General features: G+C 39.1%; 1 protein-coding gene across 2 annotated transcripts in view; it reads right to left on the minus strand.

Moving 5' to 3' along the window:
- The window catches only part of LOC124163336, a 34,743-nt gene extending 21,268 nt beyond the window's left edge, over positions 1-13,475 (minus strand). For both annotated transcript variants that reach the window (XM_046540168.1, XM_046540167.1), the window contains exons 1-5: positions 12,945-13,475; positions 8,135-8,262; positions 5,924-6,009; positions 3,903-4,144; positions 530-692 (exon numbers count right to left, since the gene is read on the minus strand). In XM_046540168.1, the coding sequence (XP_046396124.1) occupies positions 530-692; positions 3,903-4,144; positions 5,924-6,009; positions 8,135-8,262; positions 12,945-12,999 (674 nt within the window). In that variant the 5' untranslated portion in view covers positions 13,000-13,475. The remainder of the gene's footprint in view (positions 1-529; positions 693-3,902; positions 4,145-5,923; positions 6,010-8,134; positions 8,263-12,944) is intronic.
- Positions 13,476-23,793: the final 10,318 nt, after the last annotated feature.

A 23,793-nucleotide genomic window follows, 5' to 3' on the forward strand; every position in this document is an offset into this window, starting at 1 on the left:
CGCACACATCACTCACAATATTGCGTCAGCCTTCCTTCCCTCGTCAACGCCAATTTAAAACTACCCATGAAACGTGCCAATTGGCATCGGTTACACTATATAGCATAATTTTATCTATTACCTTCTTTAATTTTTTTCTTGTTGTTCCTAATGTCTACCCTCAATCACTGCCAGGGGTGGTTATGTGGCAATTATAGTGGCTCATTTGTTTTAAGAGTTGCCGCCTGGCACAGGAGTTGCTAAAGAGTCACTATGGCCACAGAATAAATAAGGGTTTTTTCACAGGCATTGTTAATGAGAGATAAATTCTTGGTATGAAATGAAATTAACTTCTCCTTTTCTTTGTGTGACAATTTATCCTGAAGAGCCAACACTGCTTAGCTTTGGTGATCTTAAGGTTACTAGTGTGGCAGTGTGGCGCTTGCCCCTTTGGAGAATGCAAAACCAACATTCAAAAACCCAAGCCCCCTCAATGCTAATTTCATTCTGACATTTATATTTATGAGATGATTATGGAATTAATAATTACCTGAGAATTCTGAGAGAGCTGTCATCATGGTGCACGTTGTGTATCGGTGGCGACAGTAGTGCCACAAAAGCTGCAGAAAATGCCGTATACATGATGACAGACAAAATGAAAAGGCACATGAAAATTGTCCGTGCTGCTGCAGTATCAGGATGCCGGTGAGAACCTATCAAAAGATAATTTTAGAGAGTTTATGATGATATTCACACATAAAAAATATGTTGCAGTTGTGTCACACTGTTTTATTTTATAAATGATGGGTATGGGTTACCAAGGTTTGGTAATTTAGATTATAATTATGTATTCATCACCTTGTGAAAAGATTAGCTGATAGGAGAACTGAGTGGAGAGATACCTCAAAGCAATTTTAGGTTTCTTATGGACGAGTGATGATGATACTTCATCACCTTTTATCACCAACATTTCCCTCCTTTGTTTTTTAGCATGCTAAGGACATAAGCTCCAGCTCCAATTGTTAACAAAACAATGTGTACACATAAATAATGAAATTTGTAACTCTACTCAATAGTTTATTCTTTTCGTGCTTTGAGGTCATCTCATTCCACAGACTTTGGTTTTAATGTTATGTTCAAGCATGAAATAATGACGGTTAATTATTTGTCAGCTAATAATCTATGAAATGATATAGGGTGAAACTATATTGACTCATTTGTAAATTGGGCTAAGACTGATAGCTGAGTTTGGTCTATGCCGGTGTTTTTTACTTGCTGGCCATGGACAGTTGACACGGATTGTTGATTAATCAATTCAAGATTCATGCTCATGGTGGTTGGACGCGAATCTTGAGGTTTCTCCGCGACTGTTCTATTTTTTTAGTAGATGTCTTCATATATTCCCCCTTTTTTTCCAAAAATGCCCGTCATAAAAGTAAAGGGGGGGGACAATATTCAAATGCATTTTTTTAACTTTTCCCGTAACTGAAGCCTCAAAATTAGGGGGGGGCACTATATTCAGAGGGGGACTATATTCGGAGAAATACGGTACATACTAAATATGAATACGACCAGCATAGGACTTTTAAAACTGATTGAGTGGCCAAAATGGAGACTAAATGCTTTACCAATGCTGATATGTGCCTCTCATGTTCTGTCTCTTCTGGCTTCCACCGTACTTGAAGTCTCTCCCATGTACTCGAGGCCATCCTCACCAGGGATATCTTATACACACCAAGCACTGTAAGGCTGATGTTCTAAAGGATCAGAGTCAAATGCAAATGCTCACCAGCAGAACAAATACATGGAGTATTAAATGAAAGTGAAACAATGGATAGTTCAAGAATATGAAGGACATTTGCCTAAAGAAAAATAGGGAAGTTATCAGTCCAGTCTAACTCGTTGGCACCATGGGGTCTCGCTTGTCAGCTGTCACTGTCGTTCACTGCCATTGGGGGAAAGAGGAAGTGGCTTTGACGGGCACTAACTTCTCAGCTACCGGGGAGCATATCGGAGAGGTCACCTCACTCACTAGCTAAGTGTGCTGAGACTGAGGTACTGGTGGGCCTTTTACAGTTTTAAATGTGCACCCTCCTGTGGTAGCTATTCCAACTAGTAAACGCTCATTTATGGAACAAGTGGTTTAGTTGGAACGTATTAAAATGAAGGAGATAATTGTATTAGGTACACATACATCATCTCACACACCATCTGCTATAGGTAATGTGAGATATTTACATAGGGTGCTACAAAAAGATACCATAAAATATTTTACATTATTTAGACCAAAGAAAATTGTAGGAAACTCTTGAATCAAGCACAATCAATGATGTCAGGAAATAAATAATGTGCATATTAAAATTAATGTAATAATTATTAAAATGAGTATGTATTGACATTTCTGCGATTGTTTCCTTCAACATATGCAACCGAATCGGGCATACCGGAATGGAGGGTGTGCATAACTCAAGCATAACCAGAGTGGCTGTACATGCGGAAGTAGCTCATTTTTTATGAATTTATATCCCATTAATACATTCAAAACTTCACTGAATATATTTTTAATTGACAACAATTACCACGTTTTTCTATGAGGCTATGCATAATATGGTGTCGGTATATCTTGTATGCTGGTGGCCAGGTGATTGTTAATCAAGGCAGAAGGCGAGGAGTGTGAAAGAGTGATTCATGACTTGGCCCAGTGGGTCCTCTCTTGTCTCCCAAGCAGGTAGCTTGGGCTCAACATTCTCTCTCTCTAGAATGTTCTAGAATTACATTCTCTTGCCTGAGATCATTCTGTCCTTGGATCAGTCTCGTCTCTCCCCAAAAAGAAACTGGTCATTACCTATGCCACAATGACAAACACTGAACATGTGCCTCTACCATTTTACCTCAACACAACAGCATCGGTCGTGGCTAACTTCTATAACTTCTAACTTCCATAACGTAGCAATATAGTGAAACTTTGGTAAAATATACTAGCCACAACTTGTTGAAAAACCAGCACAACCCAAATAATACGTCATAAACTTATCATCTCCTGTGTTTGTAATAAATACAAATGAATTATACACCATTAAGAAGATAAAAATGGGAGGGAAAGTTACTCTTTAGGTAACGTGCCTTCTTAGCACTTGTTTTAAATGTTTCAAATTGGTTGTTATTAAAAATGATCGCATCCAATCATCCTGTCTTCTACATACATATATCTAGACATGGTGGACTTGGAGAGACAGCTGATAACTCAAATGGTATAAGATGTTCAGTGCCATACAAAACATCAACTTGAACAACTATGAAAAAGCAATTTTCTTCTCCCTCTTCTGCAGCAGATGATTCTAGCGGGAGAGCTGATATGTGATTCCTCTGAGAAAACAGATGGCCGCAATACACATGCACCAGGGAATATATGGCCAAAATTTTACAAAGGAGTCAGAAAAGTATGTGTCTTAATTCCAGCACTTTTCAGTATGGAGGAAGTCATTTAGAGATCAAATAATGAAGATGAATGTAAATATAAGTAAGGAAAAGCTTATAGTTTCTTGATGAAGACAAAGGATACGACATGCACATGTGGTGGTGGATGAACAATGATGCAAGCAGAGGCAGGATTCAGCATCAAATTGTTTGAGGGGGGGGGGGGGTCGTGACCTGGGTCTGGGAGTATGGAATATGGAATTTTAACTCCAACAATGTTGGGCCTTATTTGGCTTCGAACCAGGGACACTCACTACCGGAGCTCTCTATCTCCTGAACCACCATGCTCCCCCCATCCTAACCATCATTCAGATCAAAGCTATGCAAGGATTAAGGCACACAGAAATCCTAGAACATTGAAATAACATTATGCTGGAAAGTGATGTATCTAGTCAAAATTGTTTGTGATAAATTTGCAAAACACCAGTGCTACATCTAACTCAAACCTTGCTGGCAGATTGCCCCAATGGTTGCCAACAGCACCTCTGATGTTTCCCATGGAGGAGCCTCAGAACCAGCATGCACCACTGCCTCCTCACGGCGCAGCACAGCGTGCAGTAGAAATGCAATAAGCACCAGAGTAGCAAAGAGTGAATACCACACTGGCTGTGAAAAAGCCAGCAGAATGACATATCCTGAAGCCCTCAGGGCAGTTAAAGTAGAACGAGGAGCAGTTACTAGCGGCCAACTGAAATGGGAGAATTAATCATCAATATTGTGGAACTGTTTTATGGAGATCTATGTTAAGTTCTAACATTCTCGTTGTCACCCTTGATTTCACAAAAATTAAGACACCATAAATTAAACCTATTGTTAATTGTAATTATTTTATCCCAAAAAAATTAATTCTAAAGAAGAATTCAGAAAGGAATCAAACTAACCTCTATTATTGTGTGTCTGAATAATGGACATTAAAATCACTAAATATAAGGCATATTCATAAAGTAATCATGTTTATAATTGGAAAAGCTGCGACTCCTCAGGGCAATGTGGTGGTTTCCCCATGCCATCTGTATTGCAGTACTACAGCTGTTAATGTTACCATGCCTGCATTAAAGTGAGTGTCATTGTTCCATCCACTGGTCTTCACCTTCGCTCACATAAATAAGAGCTGCTACCCACTCCTTTGGGAGTTGGGAAGTGTAATTTTTGGCAGCCTTCCTTAGTCACCTCACCACGTCTTCACAGGTTTCGGTATCATTTCAATGATCCACCTTACTGAAGGATCGACCAATACCCCCTAAGAATCCCATCACTTTTATCCGTACTGCTTATCCGACAACTGAACGTGCTTATATCACAGCTATCCTCTTTATATAGAGGTTGATCCTCAACCATGTCCGCAACCTATTGAATGCACTCTGTAGCTTTAAGCTTAGCTGTGAGGATTGTGTATTATATTGTGATATAATATTTGCACTCAGAGGACTCATTTGGAGTCTTTTTTTATGGGAGAGTGGTGGAATTCCATGTTGATGTTTGTACCTCTTCAAAAAAAATCTGTAGAATATTCTTAACCCTTGACCAGTGACGTGCAATTCTTGTTACACTACCAGTGACGTGCGGTCTGGGAGACCGCAATAAATTAAAAATTCATAAAATATTGCTACGCTATTTTTATTGTTTTGTTTAATTTTTCTTTGAATGTTAACTATTCTAAAACTTATATTAAATTTTTTACACTCCCAATACGAACCAATTTGTTATAAAAAATTGTGATTTGAAGCAGGATCAAAAAACTGATGCCAAAAACACTTGAGTTATAATTATTATATTTGTGTATCAATATTTCGCCAGATTCAAAAAAGGCCTTAAATGTTAAAGTTGGAAGGCTAAGTAGTTAGTAGCCATGAAATTTATCCCGCTTATTCCTTTTCTTGATGCATTCTTAATGAGTGACGTGCGGTCTCACAGACCGCTAATCGAGTTCAATTGCAAATTTTTCCGAAATTAATAAAAGGAACGTTACATTTTAAGAGTGGGATGTCTTTGTTATGCAAAAATATGAAGCTAACAAGAATTATAGATATTTTGAAATCTTAATTTTGAAAATATTCACAATTTTAGAAATGCAGTGGCCTCTCAGACCGCACGTCACCGGTTAAGGGTTAAATATAGAATATTCTTTCATTTCTGTAGGAACAGCAGAGCATAGTTTAACTAATGGTGGCTCAAGTTGCCTTAATGACGGCACAGAGATTCTTCCATCCCTATCCCTGGAGACATCTTCGGACTCTCATTGCGGCGGCGTCTCCTCTCCCCTCTTCCATCCTCTGGCTTCCCTCTCGTGTGCAGTTCAGCCATTAAAATCTCAGACTTGGCTCCCTTCCCTCACAAGAGTAAAACATACCCATGAGCCCGCCCTGGATATTTGTTTTCAATGTGACATTTTTATCTCTCAAATTTGTGCATTTATGCACGCAGCCATGAACAATTTGGACAGAATCATTTTATTCCTAGTCATTACCTCTCCAGATGTGAAGCCTGCAGGTGATGACTGAAGTGTAATGTGCCACAAGGTATGAAGTATTCATCCCAGGTGACTGCATCCACCTAAAATAAGTGATCATAACTTATAATGAAAGATTTTTAAGCAAATGTATTTTAATAATAATAATAATAATAATAATAATAATAATAATAATTTATTTTGTCTAAGGATCTACAAGAAGATATAAGACACGTCAAAAAAAAAAAGGAGAAGGAGATTCATACAATTTAGAAGATTAGAAACATATAGTTGCAATGTTATGTACAAGTATGTATTTTCACATGTAATATATTTTCAAAACATGAAAATGAAGCACTAGATTGTGGAGTCCGTCAGGTATTCCGTAGCGGAATAATAATTCTTTTCAAGTAGGAATGCCTTCAACTTCCTTCTAAAGGATGCCAATGACTCACATTGATTTTTTAAATGGTGCGGGAGTTTATTATATGTTCAGAGTCCCATTTCTCTTGGACCTAATTTAGTTCTATTTGTCCTCCCTGTATTATAGTGAAGGCTTTGCCTATTTCTGGTTTCATAATTATGAAAACTGGAGTTAATTTCAAACATGTCCAGATTTTTACGCGTAAATAATAGCAGAGATAATAAATAGACACATGGTAATGGGAGGATCTTCAAAGTTTTAAAGATGGGGCTAGAGAGAGCATCATGAGGTTTTTTTAATATAATTCTAATTGCCCTTTTTGTATTGTAAATACATATTATGGATGCTTACATGATATTTTCTTTGTAGGATCTTTAATATGATGTGCCATCATCACTTTTATTAGTTCTCCAGATTTGAATAAATAGTAATGTACAAAAAAAAAATAATAAAAAATATCAGTCCATGATGAAGTAAAAGTGTAAAGTAGTACATTTTAAGACTAACAAAATGGCATTCTAGCAACAACTAATAACTGTTGTATAAAACTATCCCCTATGAAAAAATTGTATAAACCTGTTTCAACTTTTTATACATTACCATGGCTATGTATAAGAATGTATAAAAATTTGAAACAGTTTTATACAATTTTTTCATAGGGGTATGAGACTCGTTTATTTAATAAATTGATTTCAGCGCACATTTTATTTTCCTCTAAGTGATCCAGGTATTAGGAATTCTTGCAGCTTAAGTTTGGAAAGGTAGCATTCTGTTGTAAATTCAAAGCTCATTATCATTATTAATGAACTCCAAAAATCAATTGCTACCACAATATAGAACAGGATTATTTAAAATGCATAAAATAAACTTCCCATGATGCAAGGGCTGTCCAGGAAAAAAAAATACATTTTGTAACGGCACGGCACTGGATGGTACTAGTGCCAATATGAGTAGGTGTCTGAGCATTCCCACACTCCATATGCAACTAACCAGGGTATCTTGTGCATTGTGCCTATCATACTTTGTAAACAGAGGAGTGTTAAAATGAGTGCTGCTATGGAAAATCACGCCAGTTGTCAAGTGCGAGATGTGATAAGTTTTTTGTTGGCAAAAAATCACAAACCAATTGATAGCCAGATTTGCAGTGAGTACAGTCAAGGAATAATCACTCAGAAAATTGACACGCTCAACACAAAACAAGCATCTAGGAAAACTCAGCAAGAAATTTTTGTTCATGCAAGGCAATTCGAACCCAGGAGCTCTGGGATGGTTTTGGATGTGAATTTTTCAAAAACCGGCCATACATCCCGGATTTGGCGCTGAGGGACTACCGGAATTACCACCTGCTCCCATCGATGAAGAAGAGGCTCATTACGCGACGATTTGACACTGATGCTGAACTGCAAGCAGGTGTACCTAAACCAGTGTTTGAACTTGCTGGTGGCAGATTTATACAGAAAGGAAATTGAAAAGCTTGTACCTCGTCATGATAAATGCCTTAATTTAAATGGCGATTATGGATAAAAAATAGCCAATGAGTGTGACTTCAAAATTTATATGATAAAATTGATATTTTCACTTTGTTTATTTTTTATTTCAAAACATCTATTACTTTGAGGACAGCCTTCGTATTTTGTAATTTTCCATACACACATTTTGGAAGAGGCGATCTAGGAAGTGATGAAAGAAAATCTTGAAAATACTGGATATGTAGTTGACAACAATTTAAGATACACACACACACGCACACTTCACGAAGTACAACACTTTTACAAATAAATTGACTCATGGCATCTTTGACTTACCTCAAGGCTGTCCCCATTGAAATGGCTGGCATGTGCTGCATCCTTCAAATCCTCAGTGAATGACGACAAAGGAGGAATGCTAAATGACCACCTATGGATGTGGTGATTATTTGCTGTGCCAACCAAAACTGCTTTTACACAAAATTAGAAGGCATGAAATCATACATTGAACAAAGACCCATGATACAAGAAAGAACAGTAGACGAACTGGGAGTGAGAAGGAAAAGATCAAACACAAGGGATGGCAGGCAGATGGGATAGGCTGGGGTAGTATCAATGGCGCTCATATAGGTGCTAATTAGACATGTGCACTGAGAGTAAATATTAAAGCTCTGGATTACTTTATGAACTTTACTTTTAGGGCTAAGAAAAGAAATTGGCAACACTACTAATGAGGGTAAGGAGATTTAAACTATAATCGTAGACCTCTCCACAGCCTATGACAGAATGCCCTCACAATCATAATTTCTCAATACTGGAGCTGTTACCATCAGATGGATGGGTTAGGAGTTGGATATCAAACTTTCTTCTCGGTAGCAGCCAACCGGTTAAAATAGGGGAGTAGCATGCACGGGAGATAATTTCATGGGCATTTCAATTCATTGGGCAATGCATTGTACTGTTTAAGACCCATTAAGTTAGGACCACATGATGCAGTTGCAGTGCATACATATGGTACATGTAGGTCGTTGGAGCTTCTGGTATAGTGATTGTGTACAGCACTGTTTTTATTAAATTGGTTCAAATTATTATGAGTATACAACAACACATGTGAAATATAGACACAAGGAAAAGGTAGAAGGCCAATCTTTCTAAAAATTGGTTTGCAAGGGGCAAGACAATGAGAATTTGCTATTAGTCTCACAGCTCTTTTTTGCCTTTTAAAGATTTTGGATGCATGGGGTGAGGGACCCCAGAATAAAATGCCATATGTTAAGTGGGAGTAAATCTGTCCATAGTACAAGGCCATCAGCACGTCTTGAGATACAGTGGATCTTATGGATTGTATTAGAAAACATTTGTAACTTAACTTCTTGGTCAGCATATTAATATGAGATTCACAAGTAAGCGAAGCATCGAGCTGTAGCCCAAGAAATTTCACACATTCCACCTGGGGTATTGGTTTTTGGTTAATGTGAACACTAATAGAACGCAGTTTGTTTTGTTCTTATTTTTAAAATAGACAATTTGGGACAACATCAAGGAGGTTGTTTGAGCACCAGTTACTTAGATTATCAGATACTAATTTACATTGACTGGACACAGTGTCTAAGTCAGTTGATGAAACAAGAACATTAGTATCATCCGCATACAGAACAGGATGAGCACCCAGAATGTTTGAGAGAATATAAGATAAATCATTAACATTGGTTGGAAACAAAATAGGCCCCAAAATGGAACCCTGTGGGATACACTTGAGTAACCTGTTTTTTATGTGAGGGGTAACAACTACCATTTACTTTGATAACTACTTGCTGGGATCTATTATTATTAAAGGGAGACTGTTACATGGAGCAGGGGAGCAGCTAGGAATTGAGGCTAGAAGGGGTTTTAGGCGCAACTAATACGTTGGTGTTTGGGGGTATGGCATACCTGCCAGGGTAAGCGGGAGGTGTGGGGGTCCTCCCAGAGAAAAATTAGGATAAATAGTGAGTTTTATGACTTTCTGAGGGATATTTTACAAATCCTTACAAAATTCTATAAGTAATATTAATGCAATTAAGTAAAATGGATTTTACTTTTAAAAATTCTGAGCTCTGAGGGGGGTTTTATCCCCCAAAAACCCTCCCCCCCCTCGCTGCACCACTGACCTGGAGAGTTGTTCAAACCCTTTCCTTTTCACAGGTAGGAATTCAGAAAGAATTATATTAAATGCATGCATATACATAGATGAGTAACATATACACAATTTTATCAAATATATAAATGTCTACTTCTATTTTTCACAATATTTTTAATTTCCTAAACTTTTATCTAATATATGACTCGCATAGTGTATTTTAATGTAACCTTACAGTACCAACCAACCTCAGCCAATATAAATAATAATGTCAAGAGGATCACCGTTCATAATATGTAAGGGTGAGGTGAGGCAGCCTCTGGAGATAAAGCTTCAGCAAATATTTCATCAGAATTTGAGTAATTTTCCAAATTCACAAATAGAACATTTGAAATGTTCAGTCTTAAAAGTCGTCCTTCTGGCTAAGATCCAGCACAATTCAGAAGATTAGGGCTGGCAGTCTAATGCCTCCACGATGGTCCTCTTTGTTCATGGATATTCCCTTTGTGGAAGCTTCATAGATATTCCTCGCTGCTCAACATTTATTTTCTTTCTCAGGAAATGAGGGGGTACCGACCATCTCTAATGACCTCACTACCTATTCTCGAAGTTTAGAGTCAGTATTATCAGCAGATAAAATTTTTGTTTTGCATTTTTGAATCTGCCTCCAGTGGATCAGCTACTGCAGTGCTACAGCATGCTGCCGTCCTACTACCATGGCGCTCCGTAACATTAATTATTTCCTTTTATCGGCAACAACTTCCGCGCTTCTTTTGTTTAAAAGAGCGTTTAGAACGTGAGAAAATCTGTCTATTCGTAGATATCTGACGAATTGATTGTTGGATCATTCTTCCTCAAAGAATGATCCTCCAAAGTCGTTAGAACATTAATAGCTTTGCTTGGTTTCGCTAATAGTAGGGCCCCCTTCGCTTCTATAGAGTTGGGTTGTCTTTCCCTCGTCCCGTGCCTTCCGACCCTTTCCTTTCCCAGAGGCGTCAACGGGCTCCTATCGCTGCGGCGCCTCTTTTCCTTTTTCTTCCTCTCCAGCTCCTCCCCGGGTGTCTGGGCGTATAAGCCATGGGTTTGGTTCCCGGCCCCGGTGCGTTGTATCCTCGAAGGGCTCCCCTGAGCCCTCATCCACTGTCTATTCGTAGATATTTTTTCACCGAGAGACTATATGTATCCTTCGATCTTACGAATTCAATAGTTCAAAGTCGTATTAGTTTCGGAACAGACGACTCCATTTGAAAAGTCGCACGTTGAATGGCGCGCCGCTAAGTTTTGTCATTCCAGTCATGGGAAAATGAATGGCCACCACTTAACTCGGCCAAACTCAAATGGCAGTGCATTCGCAAAACCTCGATGGTCCACGTCACGCGGTCCTATTACCTTTATGAAAATCAGAACCAAATCGACGGCCCGCAGATACAGCGGACAACGAATTGGGCGAAAAATAAGACGGCGAGACGCATAAAGGAGCTTTTGAGAGCGTTAGAAAAAAAACATGAAAAATGAAAGCTCAAAGCATTCAAAGGAGAAGAAAGGAAGCGTAAAGAGAAGGATTAGCGCGTTCAGTAAGCGAAATTCCAGAATAGAACGAGAAAAGGAAAGATTGAATTAAATAGGCGCACAGGAAACGCAGTAATTTGGCCTCAAAACATAATTGTATCTAAATTACTTTCGTATGGAACACATCATTCTCACACACGCACGCAGGCTGCCTCACACGAAGGAGCGCGATTCGCGACCGATACGAACAACTTGCAAGGGAACGAGTTTTCCGCTAAGCAGTAAATTTTATCGCATGAAATTCTACAATGGACAAAGTTTTTTTGCTAAACTTTCGTCATCGACACCAACTTCCGCTAGTATATCCACAGTAACGCCACAGAAAGACTTTAGTCCACCAAGTGGCGGACCCAGGAAAGGGACAAAGTGGGGGGGGGGGCTAAGTGGTGGTTAAAATTCCAGCAGTAGTGGAGGTCGGAAAAAATTACCATTCTATCTAATGTAAATTGGATACCTTAAGGGGGGCTATAGCCACCCCCCATTATAGATTCGCCACTGAGTCCATCTCATAAATGTTACCTTCAACCCGCATTTTCTTTTGTTCTTTCCAAGGCCCCAGCCAAATAAATTTGGAAGGAGAGATCAATGAGGAGTCTTATGACTTATTTTTAATGGCAAAGCAGAAAATTGAATTGTAGCATAAAATTTATTTATTTCAGGAGTGTAAAATATTCCAGTCAAAATAAAAAACGAAATATCCACGTAGTATTTGGTTAAAAATCTGCTAATATTAAAAATCAAACAGACGAAACGGAAGGCTTGTCATTTTTGCAGCAAACTGGTTATACTTTTCCATTAATTTTGGCATCTTTTTAGTTGCTTACGTCTCAGTAGCGTAGGCAGGCCCGGAAGTAGGGCGGAGCAGAGGGGGACGTGCCCCGGGCGGCAGATTTCAGGGGCGACAAAATTTGAAAAGCATTTTAAATAAGTTATTTAAATTTTCTAATGAAATTAACTAACAATAATTTAAATTATTAAACAATAATATTGATAAAACTTCTTAATAGCAAACATACGGTGTGTAATTTCCACTACCGCCTCTCAAAAAATAGCTTACGGATGTTTTTTTATTTTATTAATCATTTATTGTTTGTCTTTGCCCCCCCCTGACAAAACTCCTAGTTCCGACCCTGCCTGTGGGTCATCAGGTCGGCCTAATTTGCCACAGTGACCTCGTCTTTGACTCCTTTCCTCTCCGATCGCAAACTAGACAAGACGCCTCCCGGACGCACCGCACCAATTCTCCGCGCGTTCATCCACCAGTTTCACCTCTACACACCATACGCTTTCCATGACTTCCAGTCCCGATTTTTATTTCCCTGACCGCTATGAACCCTGATTTATGAGCACTTTTTATAGGTAGGCTCATTCCTTGCTTCTAAATAAACAATATTTGCATAGTTACCCAAGAAAATGGTGACTACTTGAGCATTGAAGTAACAAAAAACTTAGATTACGCACCCATACTCCAATTTACGATGACCAAGCCTGTTGGGATGAGCTGTGTCTCGCACATAATCTGAGGAGACACGTCGCTTAAGGCGGGATTGAGTTGCCAGCAATGCGCAGGGGAACTACCGTTTGACCGTCGCGAATCAGCGACTCAGCTTACGCCAACGATCACACACGGAGCCGCCACACCACTATATCTATCTCCAGTTGTAGGTAGTTTTTAGTTTTTTTACACCACTGCAGGAAGTCGAAAGACGAGCTGAGGCTGCATCACGGTGTATATTTAATAACTGGCACACGTTGCACGCATAATATGCTTCCCTGAGAAAAATATTCCAAGGAAAACATCGTTTAGACTCATACGAAATTTCCCTATTTACCTGATATAAAAAAAATAGACCAGACCAAATTTAATTCAGAAAGGTCTATCACGTAATAAATTATCCTATAGATGTGTGATATAAGTTCCACGGCTAAATGATGTTTGGAGAGTAAATCATTCGAGAGCAGGCAGGAATAGGTTTGTTTAGCGATGGGGGAAATGGCCTGCTGTCACTTCCGTTTCGCTTCGACGAACACACACCAAGTAGAGTATATAGAAAGGGAGGGGGAAGTACAGAGAAAGAAGAGCACTCTCTCTTAGGAGGGGGATGGGGGGCGCGAGTAAAATGGTGTCACTTGGGCCGAAGTGAGTCATGTTCATTTCATCGATGGCACTTAATGCCTCCCGCCTCATCAGTCCTATGACAACCACATCCAGAACAAAAGGGTTTTGAAGATTTAAGCGTTTGACACTGAAGAAAGAAAAGAGAGGAGCTTTCACTTAATTCTTCTTCCATTTCCATGTGCGCACTAACAACAACCTAATATTTCTCTGATTAATCACTCGGCTTTCGTGTCCCCATCAGCTGTTTCAAAAGTGACCACCGGTACTCGAACGCAAAGACACCTAGGCCTTCTTTATACACTTCAAATTATCAAAGTTGACGAAAAAGGATTTCAAGGCCCTTCAGAAAAGAGAGAGATACGACATAAAATATTTTCTCTTAGTTAAAATGAGACATTTGGAAGTTATTACCGGCAGGAAGGCCTTGGGGGACATTTAAATGTTTGTTTTAGTTCAAATGCAAATAGGGTGGTTTCCTATTATTTTTTATTGCCTAAATCGAAATATTATTACTCCTGGAGTACGAATTTCACACTTTTAGATTTTTAAATGACGATATCTATTTTTCGCGATTAAACGAAAAGTGAATATAATTTCAAGCGCGCGAAAACGCGAGGGCTAAGTAGAAATGATAGGAAAAAGTCCGTGTGACGTATTTCTGGTTCCCCCTTCCGCCTTGTGAGGTGACCTTGTGGCGAGGCTTGAGCGCTGATACGACGCAGGCTGCTAGCAGGTAGCTGAGTACCCTGCTGGCTGGTAGCGCTTGGCTTAAATAAGGATTATTATTCCCCTATCAAACGAAGGAAACTTTCCGAACTTAGGTATTTTTAATGTGTGATTATTAAGAGATGTTTCCCTGAGCTCTGTGCCTCATGCATGCATTAGTAATCTCAGACAATGTAAAACTCCTATTTACTCGTATAGAAACTAGGTTCCTGTGACGTCACGTGGAGTGGAATCGCATGGGCGCCAATCTGGCCTTTTTCAAATGCGGTTAAAATTGACCGTTGCCATTCGTCTAAACTGGGATTTCTAAAACCAAATAATTTGTATATTATGAATACACTAATGATGGGTAAGGAATCGCAATCATTGCATTTCGTTTTCTTTGATGAAGGAAACTACCCTATTAGAAATTCGGAAAATGCGATAAAGTGCGAGGAAAATAGCATTTGTATAACTGCGTGTAAGCCGAAATCGTAGTATTAATACGTCAATGCATTTGTGAATAATGTATTTAGGCGGTCCCTACCGCTGACTATCGAATGCCCACACCGGAAAAACACATGTTTCACCGACATATAACGAGAGTGGTCCAATTATTTCATATTGCGGTGAAGAAAAAGGACAATATTTGAAAATCTTTGCCTGCCCGGTATTTCCTAAATAACAGTTCCAAAGTATGTACTCCTTCATGGAGATGTAAATTGTGAATCGTTTAAATAATATTTCCTCGGAAATGAGTCAAGAAGGAGGCACCTGCCGCCAAATGGGAGAAAAATGCATGCCTAGGACGGGATTTTTCTTCCTTCACGTCTGAATTACATCGACCGCAGACGGCTGCTTGACGTCCACCTACACCAAAAGCGTCAATTACGAAATGAAACATTGAAACCTGCTTTCGCATAACCTGTGATAGTACATACATACATTCTCCTTCAAAAGGGATGGATCCTTATAAGGATGAACGGTTAGGGAAAAGAGCTAGAAACTGTGACGTTAGTAAGCGAAAATGACGTGGCAGCACAACGGACGGATACCGTGAAATGGAGATTTGAGAGGAAGGAGCTTTGACCGTGGCCTTGACTCACGCAAATCGATTCAAAATCCTTCCTCGAGTTTACCGTAGACGCATATATCTAGTGCACCATTCTTATGGCCCCTCTCCTCCTCATTGCCGCTTCCTAAATCGATTCCACTCACCCGGCACGTCAGTGATTACTTTATTCAAATGCTCAAGGTCAGTTCGTCAACGAATACGTGGGCGAGTATGCTTAGAGGACATCGCAGTGGTGTTGCATATATTCTCTTTCCGAACGGGGTTGACTTCAAATATGCCTTTCTTTCTACCCCTTGGGAAAAATAATGGTTATGAACTGTAGAAAAAGTTTCATGGGCTGTAAAATTTTAACTGCAAAGAGATTTCCCCTCCAAAGTTCTTACTAAAAATCTTTTTAAAATAGAAGAGCGAGTTCTCGAGACCAACTTATAGTTGCCAATCACATATTTCATAATTAAAATAATTAGATTGTGTATTAATTGAGTTAAATAACGAAACGTAAGTTTATAAACATTTCTCCGGGAAATATACTTGTTAAATTTGTAGATATAAATTTAGGGCAATGAATATTTGAAGACAGGAATTGGCAGTTTGCTCGAGAAGGGGTGGTCACTTCCACCCAGCGTTATTCCTTTCTCAGTGACAGTTGATCCACACATGATACGTGGGGGTCAAGAAGTTGACAGTATGGGTATGTGGAGTGTCCCATTGCCTTAGGCACCCTTGAAAAAAGTTGCAAAAGATGAGAGGCACTTGCATCTTCATTTTTTATTACATTTTATTTTCTGTAAAGAACTTTTACAAGTGTTTCTGTGTGTGGGTGTACGAAACTGTTTAACCACGCCCTTCACCCTCAGGCTCGGACTGCAGTGATCAGCCAGCGACGCAAAAATACTTTTTATTCTTGCCACAACCTTGTGGTTTTGGTCACAATGTATTATTTGCGACCCACACAAACTATAAGGCACATGAGGCCGGCAGCTCCGTGCCATTTCCAACAAGCAGCCTAAATCAATGAAAAATATGCCGAACCTTATATAGCCAAATGGGTAAAAGATATTCAAATAACCAGTTAGTAGAGATACGTGAAAATCGCACTTTCATTTTATCGCACTTTCAATTACAGTTTATCGCATTTTGTAGCGTCTATTTTTTTATTTTCATAATGAGGTAGATGACGATAAAATGTAGTGAAACACAGTTATAAGACAAAATACAGAATATTTTAAATAACTATGTTGTGGAGCAATAATAAATTAAGGAATAAGACATATAGTGGCGGAGGTGTAGCTTGCCCGCGCCCACTTGTAGTTCGCGGCCACGTAGAGTCCCAGCCAACTAGCAGCTGGCCAGTCGCTCACATGCTTTAAGCGGTGAGTGTCGGCGGAGCATTTAAACTATGCTCGGCACGAAATATAGGAACTTTGAGTCGAAAAGGCAAATTTGCGTAAAAATATCATAAAAGTCCAGTGATCGCATCTATGTCGCATTTATTTGCGCACATCGCATCTATATCGCGTTTATCGCATTTGCGATTTTCACGCATCTCTACCAATTAGTAATGTATTAACTCCTAGCATATAGATGTTGCGCGTTACAGTAAATCACTGTGTGTTGCTGTTATGCAAGGGGCTGACGACACTCGTGAGTCATGGATGACCTGCTAATATCCCAAAAAAGTAAGAAAATTAGTCGTCGATTTAATAAAATTCGAAGCTCTATTTAAAGTCATTGTGTGACTGATATATTACCTAAAAATACAGGTCAGATCTGTGGCTTAAAAAAACATCATATACATAAATATTCCTCATTTTTGGTGAATAGCCTATGTAACTGTAGACAATTAGAATGGAGCATAAAATGGAGATTGCTCCAGAGAAGCTAATGGAGTAATCAAATTTCCATTCTCCTTACCTTGAAAATGTTGAGAATATCAATTAATCAAGGATTAGGCAACAAAAAAGGAATAACGTGCAGATGTATTAGACTTCAAATTTGGATCAAATTGGCAATGAGAAAATTGGTAAATACATGAGCTGAAACATGATGGGATTCAGAGGCGGATAAACAGATGTGGGCGCACGCCCCCCCCCCAAGGCCCGCCCGTATTGCCGAACAATGCAAAACCACAATTGTAACTTTTTTATATCATAAGATGGCATTGTCTTTTACAAAGTGTGTAATCACATTAAATAAAATTTTCTTTTACTCTGCCTGTGACTTGACCATTTTTTATAACGATAAAATTAAAGACAACTCAAGATATATTTTGTGCCCCCCCTCTTGAGTTTTTCCTCTATCCGCTACCGATGGGATGTAATCCTCCACCCTCATTACTTTTATGGCTGGCTGGTACATTAGATTTCGGTTAATTGAGACACATCAGGACTTGTGCACTTTGCCCCAATTAAGCGGCTGCCCCAATTAGGCGAACTATCCCCTATATGGCTTAAACAAACGTTTAAATGATAGAAAGAAAACTAAAAAATATTTATAATTCAAATGAAATTTATTAAACTAAACATTTGCTTAAAAAATCCTCGAGAATAGTTTATTTAATAACATTTTTCAATATTTTTTTAAATCTAAGCAAAAAATATTTTTCACAGCCTCAGGCGACGCTGGATGAATTTCTTTTTACTGATCCCTATTAAAGAAATATTCACGTTTGATTAGTTAAAAATAAGTGATTCCTAAATATTTCTTTTACTTATAAACTAGCAAGTACTTACTGTTCAAATCTTATCTCCTCGTCCGAGGAATTTGTCTAATGTGCCCTGCTGCATTCTCGTCATCCTTGTCGCACGAACAAAGTCGGCACAGACATCCAATGACGACATTGGGCTACCTTCGTTGCCCTCTTGCATAAAGAAGTCTTAACCCCTAACGAACCTCCTTGCATATTGAGATGTCACTCGGCTACGCTCAGGAGCAATTTCATCTCCATCACTATCCTCACTTTCCACTTCACCTTGTTGCCTGCATATTATGGTTTCAACAATACCATCTTCACAGTTTTCATCGGTGTCATCGCAGTCGATATTATCGAACTCTTCATGGCTTGTTTCTTGGTGCAGTTTCGAGTTGAATTCAGTTTCAGGTTCTGCTGGAAGGTAGATAACTGCATTGGAATGTTTGAAACCGCAATAATAAAAACAATTTTGAGTGATTTGACAGGAGACATCTCGCCAGCTTTCAACTAGAAACATTATCGCCTGCAGAATGTTCACCTTTGAACTTACTTCTTTGGCGGTGGATGACGATATCCAAAGGTTGTCTTCTATAGATTCTAGTACATAATCTACTAATTTTCCACGGTAAAGTGTTTTCAAATTTTTAATGATCCCCATATCCATTGGTTGCACCAAGGACGTTGTGTTTGGGGGCAGAAATTCCAACTGAATATTTTTTAGCTCACTTGAGTAATTGGGATGCGCCGTACAATTATCAATTACAAGAAGAATCTTTCTTGATTTTCGCGCTAATTTCTTATCCCAAGTGGTCAACCATTGAGTAAAGATGCTTGCAGTCATCCATGCGTTGCTATTGGCATGGTACTGCACTGGTAAACTATTCATTCTCAGCCCTTTAAAGCATCAAGGCTTAACACTTTTCCCAATGACTAGAAGAGTTTTTTTATCACTTCCCGAAATATTCGAACAACACAAAACAGTGATGCGATCCATCGCCTTTTTGTAGCCCGTTAGTCCTACAGAACTGTAACAAAGAGAGCCATTTGGTGTTGCTCGGTAATACAGTCCCGTTTCATCAGCGTTGTAAATGTCATCAGCAGAAAACTTCTGGAGTAACTTGGGCAGTTCGTTCAATTTCCACTCCTCTGTACTCGCAAAATCAGCGCTATTTTTTTCTCCGTGAGCTCTCTTAAATTTTATTTCATTTCTGGTCTTCCATCTAGACAGCCAAGCATCTGTTGCCTTAAAATGGTCATGACCAAGTTTCAAAGCTAGTTCCTCAGACTTCTTTTTTAACATTGGACCGCTAACGCAAACCCCTTGTTTGCTCACAATCGAAAACCAATGGTTTAAGGCGTCCTCAACATCTGGATCCTTACCTTAACGTTTGCGTTTTAAGGGTGGTGCTTGCTTTCCAATGTGGCTCCACTCCTCTCTCAGCTTATCCTGTTGCTGCAATAACCGAGCTATCGTCGATTTCGGCACTCCAGTTATCTCAGCCAAGCGGCGATGACTGGATTTGGGATGATCTTTAATTTTTTCCAGTATAGAAATTTTTTCAGCAAGTAAAAGGTCTTTACCCGGCATTTTACTCAAAAAAAGGAGTGTTATTGAACTCTTGGCACTAAAACAATATCACTTATTCAAGGTTCCCTTAGATCGTAGATCAGATGACAAATCCCACCAAACATGTGCACCACAGACACTGGTTTTAGACTGTTCGTTTTGAGTTGACTAGTTCCGAGTGGAAAGAAAAATGAGTTCTGGGCATGCGTCAACTGCTGAGATGGGGATGGAAAAAGAACGAAAAAGCATTGTAATCTTCTAATGTCAATAGCTCAGTTGTATAGGTAGTGGAAAGTGGGAGAGGGGATAGACCACATGAGCCAGTTGAATTTTGTGCAAGATGTCGCAAACAAAAAGCTCTTGGTAAGCAACATTGTTAATCTCAACCAGTCTCCTCTGCTCGACATTGGCGAGTAATCCCTATAATTTAGCTCGTGCACGCTCGTATCGTGAACCCTCAGCACGGGTGTCGCCACTTCTTATCTTTATCATTGTCCCGGGTTCATTCTATCATCTGCAGCCCAACTGCCGCCAGAGGAGTCCTCTCCTCTTAAAAACAACATTATGTTGAATGAAGTCTCTAGTCGGAAAGCTGAATCAGAATCCTTTGACGGACTACAAGAGCTTTAAGAATAAGGCCGAAATAGGTATCCTTGTGAAAAAAGGACTAAATGTTAAGAAAACAGTGCGAAAAATTTTTAATTTCGTCGCGGGTGCAGCCAATATCACCAACTCATGGCCCAATAAAGCGGCATGCTGTCCCAGTTAAGCGGAGAAAACTCTAGGATATTCTACAATTTGTTTCTGTTCTACAAGATCTGCCCCAATTAAGCAGCTGCCCCATATAACCGGTGGACACATTAAAAGGAATCTACTGAATAAACAGGAGGCGACCAAGTGTTAAGGCTATTTGCACCACAGGGAATGGCAAAGAAGGAAGGTTGGGAAGACACACAAGTGGCATAGGCCTGCTTGCAATATGAGAGAGAGGCTTCAGGAAGTTGCTGATGTCACTGGCTTCTCCCATCCAATAACCTGGAGCAATATGCAGCATTCCTGTACCCTGCCACCTAGAGGGAAAATTGGGCACTGAGACTACCACATTGTTGTTGAGGATACACGAGGCTGTCGAAATAGTAGATGAGATTATAGCTGCATTTTACTACTTACTTTTTCTATGCAATACATAGAGAGAATTAGTATGTTTCTCCCATTTATGTAGGGGAATAATAATTTTAAGATTTCTTTCAAAGTATTTCAATTGAAAGAGAAAGAGTGATATATTTTTCGTCACTAGTAACAAAAAACAGGAAAATTGAATTAGAATTTTAAGCTTATCACGGATGCCGACTTACAAAAAATATTGGGGGGCCCAAACCGGGGATATTGCCCCGGGAAATTTTGTAAGTAGCAGTTTTAAGTTTTTTAAGCCTTTTTTAAAATAATCATATGATCAACATTAGAACCCTGATAACTCGAATATCGATATCTGGACACTCCAGGGATAATCGACTAGCCTGACAAATTTTTTCCTCACACCCATAACAAATTTTTGAGGGGGCTCGGGCCCCCTCAGGCCCCATGGAGTTGGCGCCACTGAAGCTTATTAACCCCATCAAGCATGACTTTAAATGCCTGTGGTCCTTTTCTGTGCAATGCACCATCTGTGTCCTCTCAATGCCATGCCTCAAATGTGTGTGACACATTAAAAATGTATGGATTTTTCATTAAGAATCCCTATCTGTTAGTATTGGAGGCTTTTGGGAGCAGCTGCATCTTATGCTTTGTCAAGCAAGTTTTTGCAGCGATTGCAGGATGCCTCATCACCCACTCATCGCTGAAAAGGTTTCATTGTCTGATGATGCATCCTGCAATGACAGCAAAAGCGTGCTTGACAAAGCATAATATGCTGCTGCTCCCAAAAGCTTTCTATGATAATGAATCTCTCAGCAAAAGCCTACATTTCAAAAAATGAATTTCCCGATCTCTTAAGCTTCCATGTACATATGTACTTTTAATGAGTATATGTGAGACAAATGTGCTTGCTTTTGTTTTGTGCCTCTTTGTTGTCTGTGCTTGTGAGCTTGAATTTTTTAGAATATTTTTTCCACCTCATGCCAGGAAAGAAATTCTTCCTCTAGGTGCAGCATCTGTGGATACTAATGAAAGATATCCTTCTACTCATGCCCTGATTTAAATACTTTCTCAGCGATTGTGTGTTCTGTGCGGGGATGGTGAATGCTTCCTCTGTGGTTCATTATCATCTGCTTTTACCCCTTTTATCATTTCCTTTCTCTTTCATTGTAGCAATGACATTGTTTTCGGAACCTCAAAGACCTGCCAGTGTCTGGTATCTTCTTTATGACATTGGGGTTTGGGGTTTTTTCACGACTACGTTTTTTTATTTTTTTCTGCCTTGGGTCTATTCCATATCTGAAAACCTCTTCAGTTCACCATGGCTTCTAGCTCTCGTGAGTTGTACAATGAGCAAGTGCTTGTTGCTCGGGAAGAAATGAGTGCATAATTGTCAATTACCACTACGGAGGTTTCAATTGGATATTCCTTTGATTTCAATTCTGAAGAGGATATACCTTCCTATTTTCCCTAATCCCTTTCCCATTTGAATTTTTAAGAAAATAATTGGGAAGAGATCGACAGTGCTAACCCCCTCTATCTTTTCCCTATTGGAAATTTCTTATAAGTCTTACAGAAATTCTTATAAGAATTCTGTAAGACTTATAGGATTCTATAAGTCTTACAGAATTCTTACAGGATTCTATAAGTCTTACAAAAATTCTTATAAGAACACTGCATTTCTTATAGAATTCTACAAGAATGTTGCGCGGGTCGCATACCTTTCAGGTTTTTATCTGGCAGGCGTGTCACCATAACTTATGTTGGCAATTGATCATTATTTAAGGAATTCTACATAAGATAATTTTTGAAAATTATGTATAACTCTTTTTTAAGTAATGTTCTGCAATTTTTCTGGTGTTTTCAGCATGGTATCTGACATAAATGGTTCCAAGAAGCGGAGGCTTCTTTAATGTGACTTGTTAGCATATATTTATCCCTGAGGGCATATGAAAAATTGTAGACTTATAAGATCTGTCTGTTTCGAGTCTACGGATAACTTATGCGATGAAAGTTCGATATGGGCCATGAATAACCATGATGTTTACTACGATTGCATATGTTGCAGGATACGGTTCACATGGTTCCCTAGCAACCTAACAAGGTTTGGTTGTTAGGGATTGCTTTTATATGTTAATCATACAATGTCAACTGTTCATTATAACGGTTTCCCTTGTAAGCCCCACCCCCTAGCCAATTCAAATTCCACGTAGTTCCCAACCAGTTCATAGGTAGCGCTCAAGTCACCATTCTCCCGGGAATTTCAAATTGATAGGTTTCGATTCTTTCGCGCCATGATTAGAAGAGTTATTCAGTAGCTTCAGTGTCCAATGTTTATAGGGGGTTAGCGATGAATATATCGGCATCAGCAACGATAAATAGCTGGTCATTCATCATTGTTGATGCCAACGTCTGCATCACTAACCCCAAAACAATAGATGCCGAAGTTACAGAACAACTCCCATAATTTATAATGTTTACTTATCCGAAATAAATATAATAATTTAATAATTGCAATTGGGAAAATAAGGAAAATCTGATTTTGGTCAACATTGTACATTTTAATGACAAAGAATCAGTAACAGACCTTGAGAACAGAATCTACAAAACATGTAATTTATAGCAATGGGACCCCAAATTTCTAAATTTTAAACATTACCTTAAAATTCAACAGCATTTTCAATGATTGCACATTCGAATAACATTTTTAAAAACTTGATAACAGAATCTACAAAACATAAATTAAGGTGAGGTGGGGTAAGTGCGACTGCGGGGTAAGTGCGACCCCCCTTCAGGAAAATCGTATTTCCGTTCTCGAAGCAGGTGGCGGTCGTACAACATATTCTACACATAGTAATGAAACCAGAGCCAACGACTTTGTAATACTTATCCCTTAATTTCTCGTTCCACATGCTTAGGTAATATACCCGTCCGTTCATCTCGTAGTCTTAGTTGGTTGTGAGAAGAGGCTATACCGCAGTTTCCTCTGAATCAACGCATCGAAGGTGTTAGGTAAGA

This window comes from Ischnura elegans, chromosome 8 (genome assembly GCF_921293095.1).
Source record: "Ischnura elegans chromosome 8, ioIscEleg1.1, whole genome shotgun sequence".
NCBI lineage: Eukaryota > Metazoa > Arthropoda > Insecta > Odonata > Coenagrionidae > Ischnura > Ischnura elegans.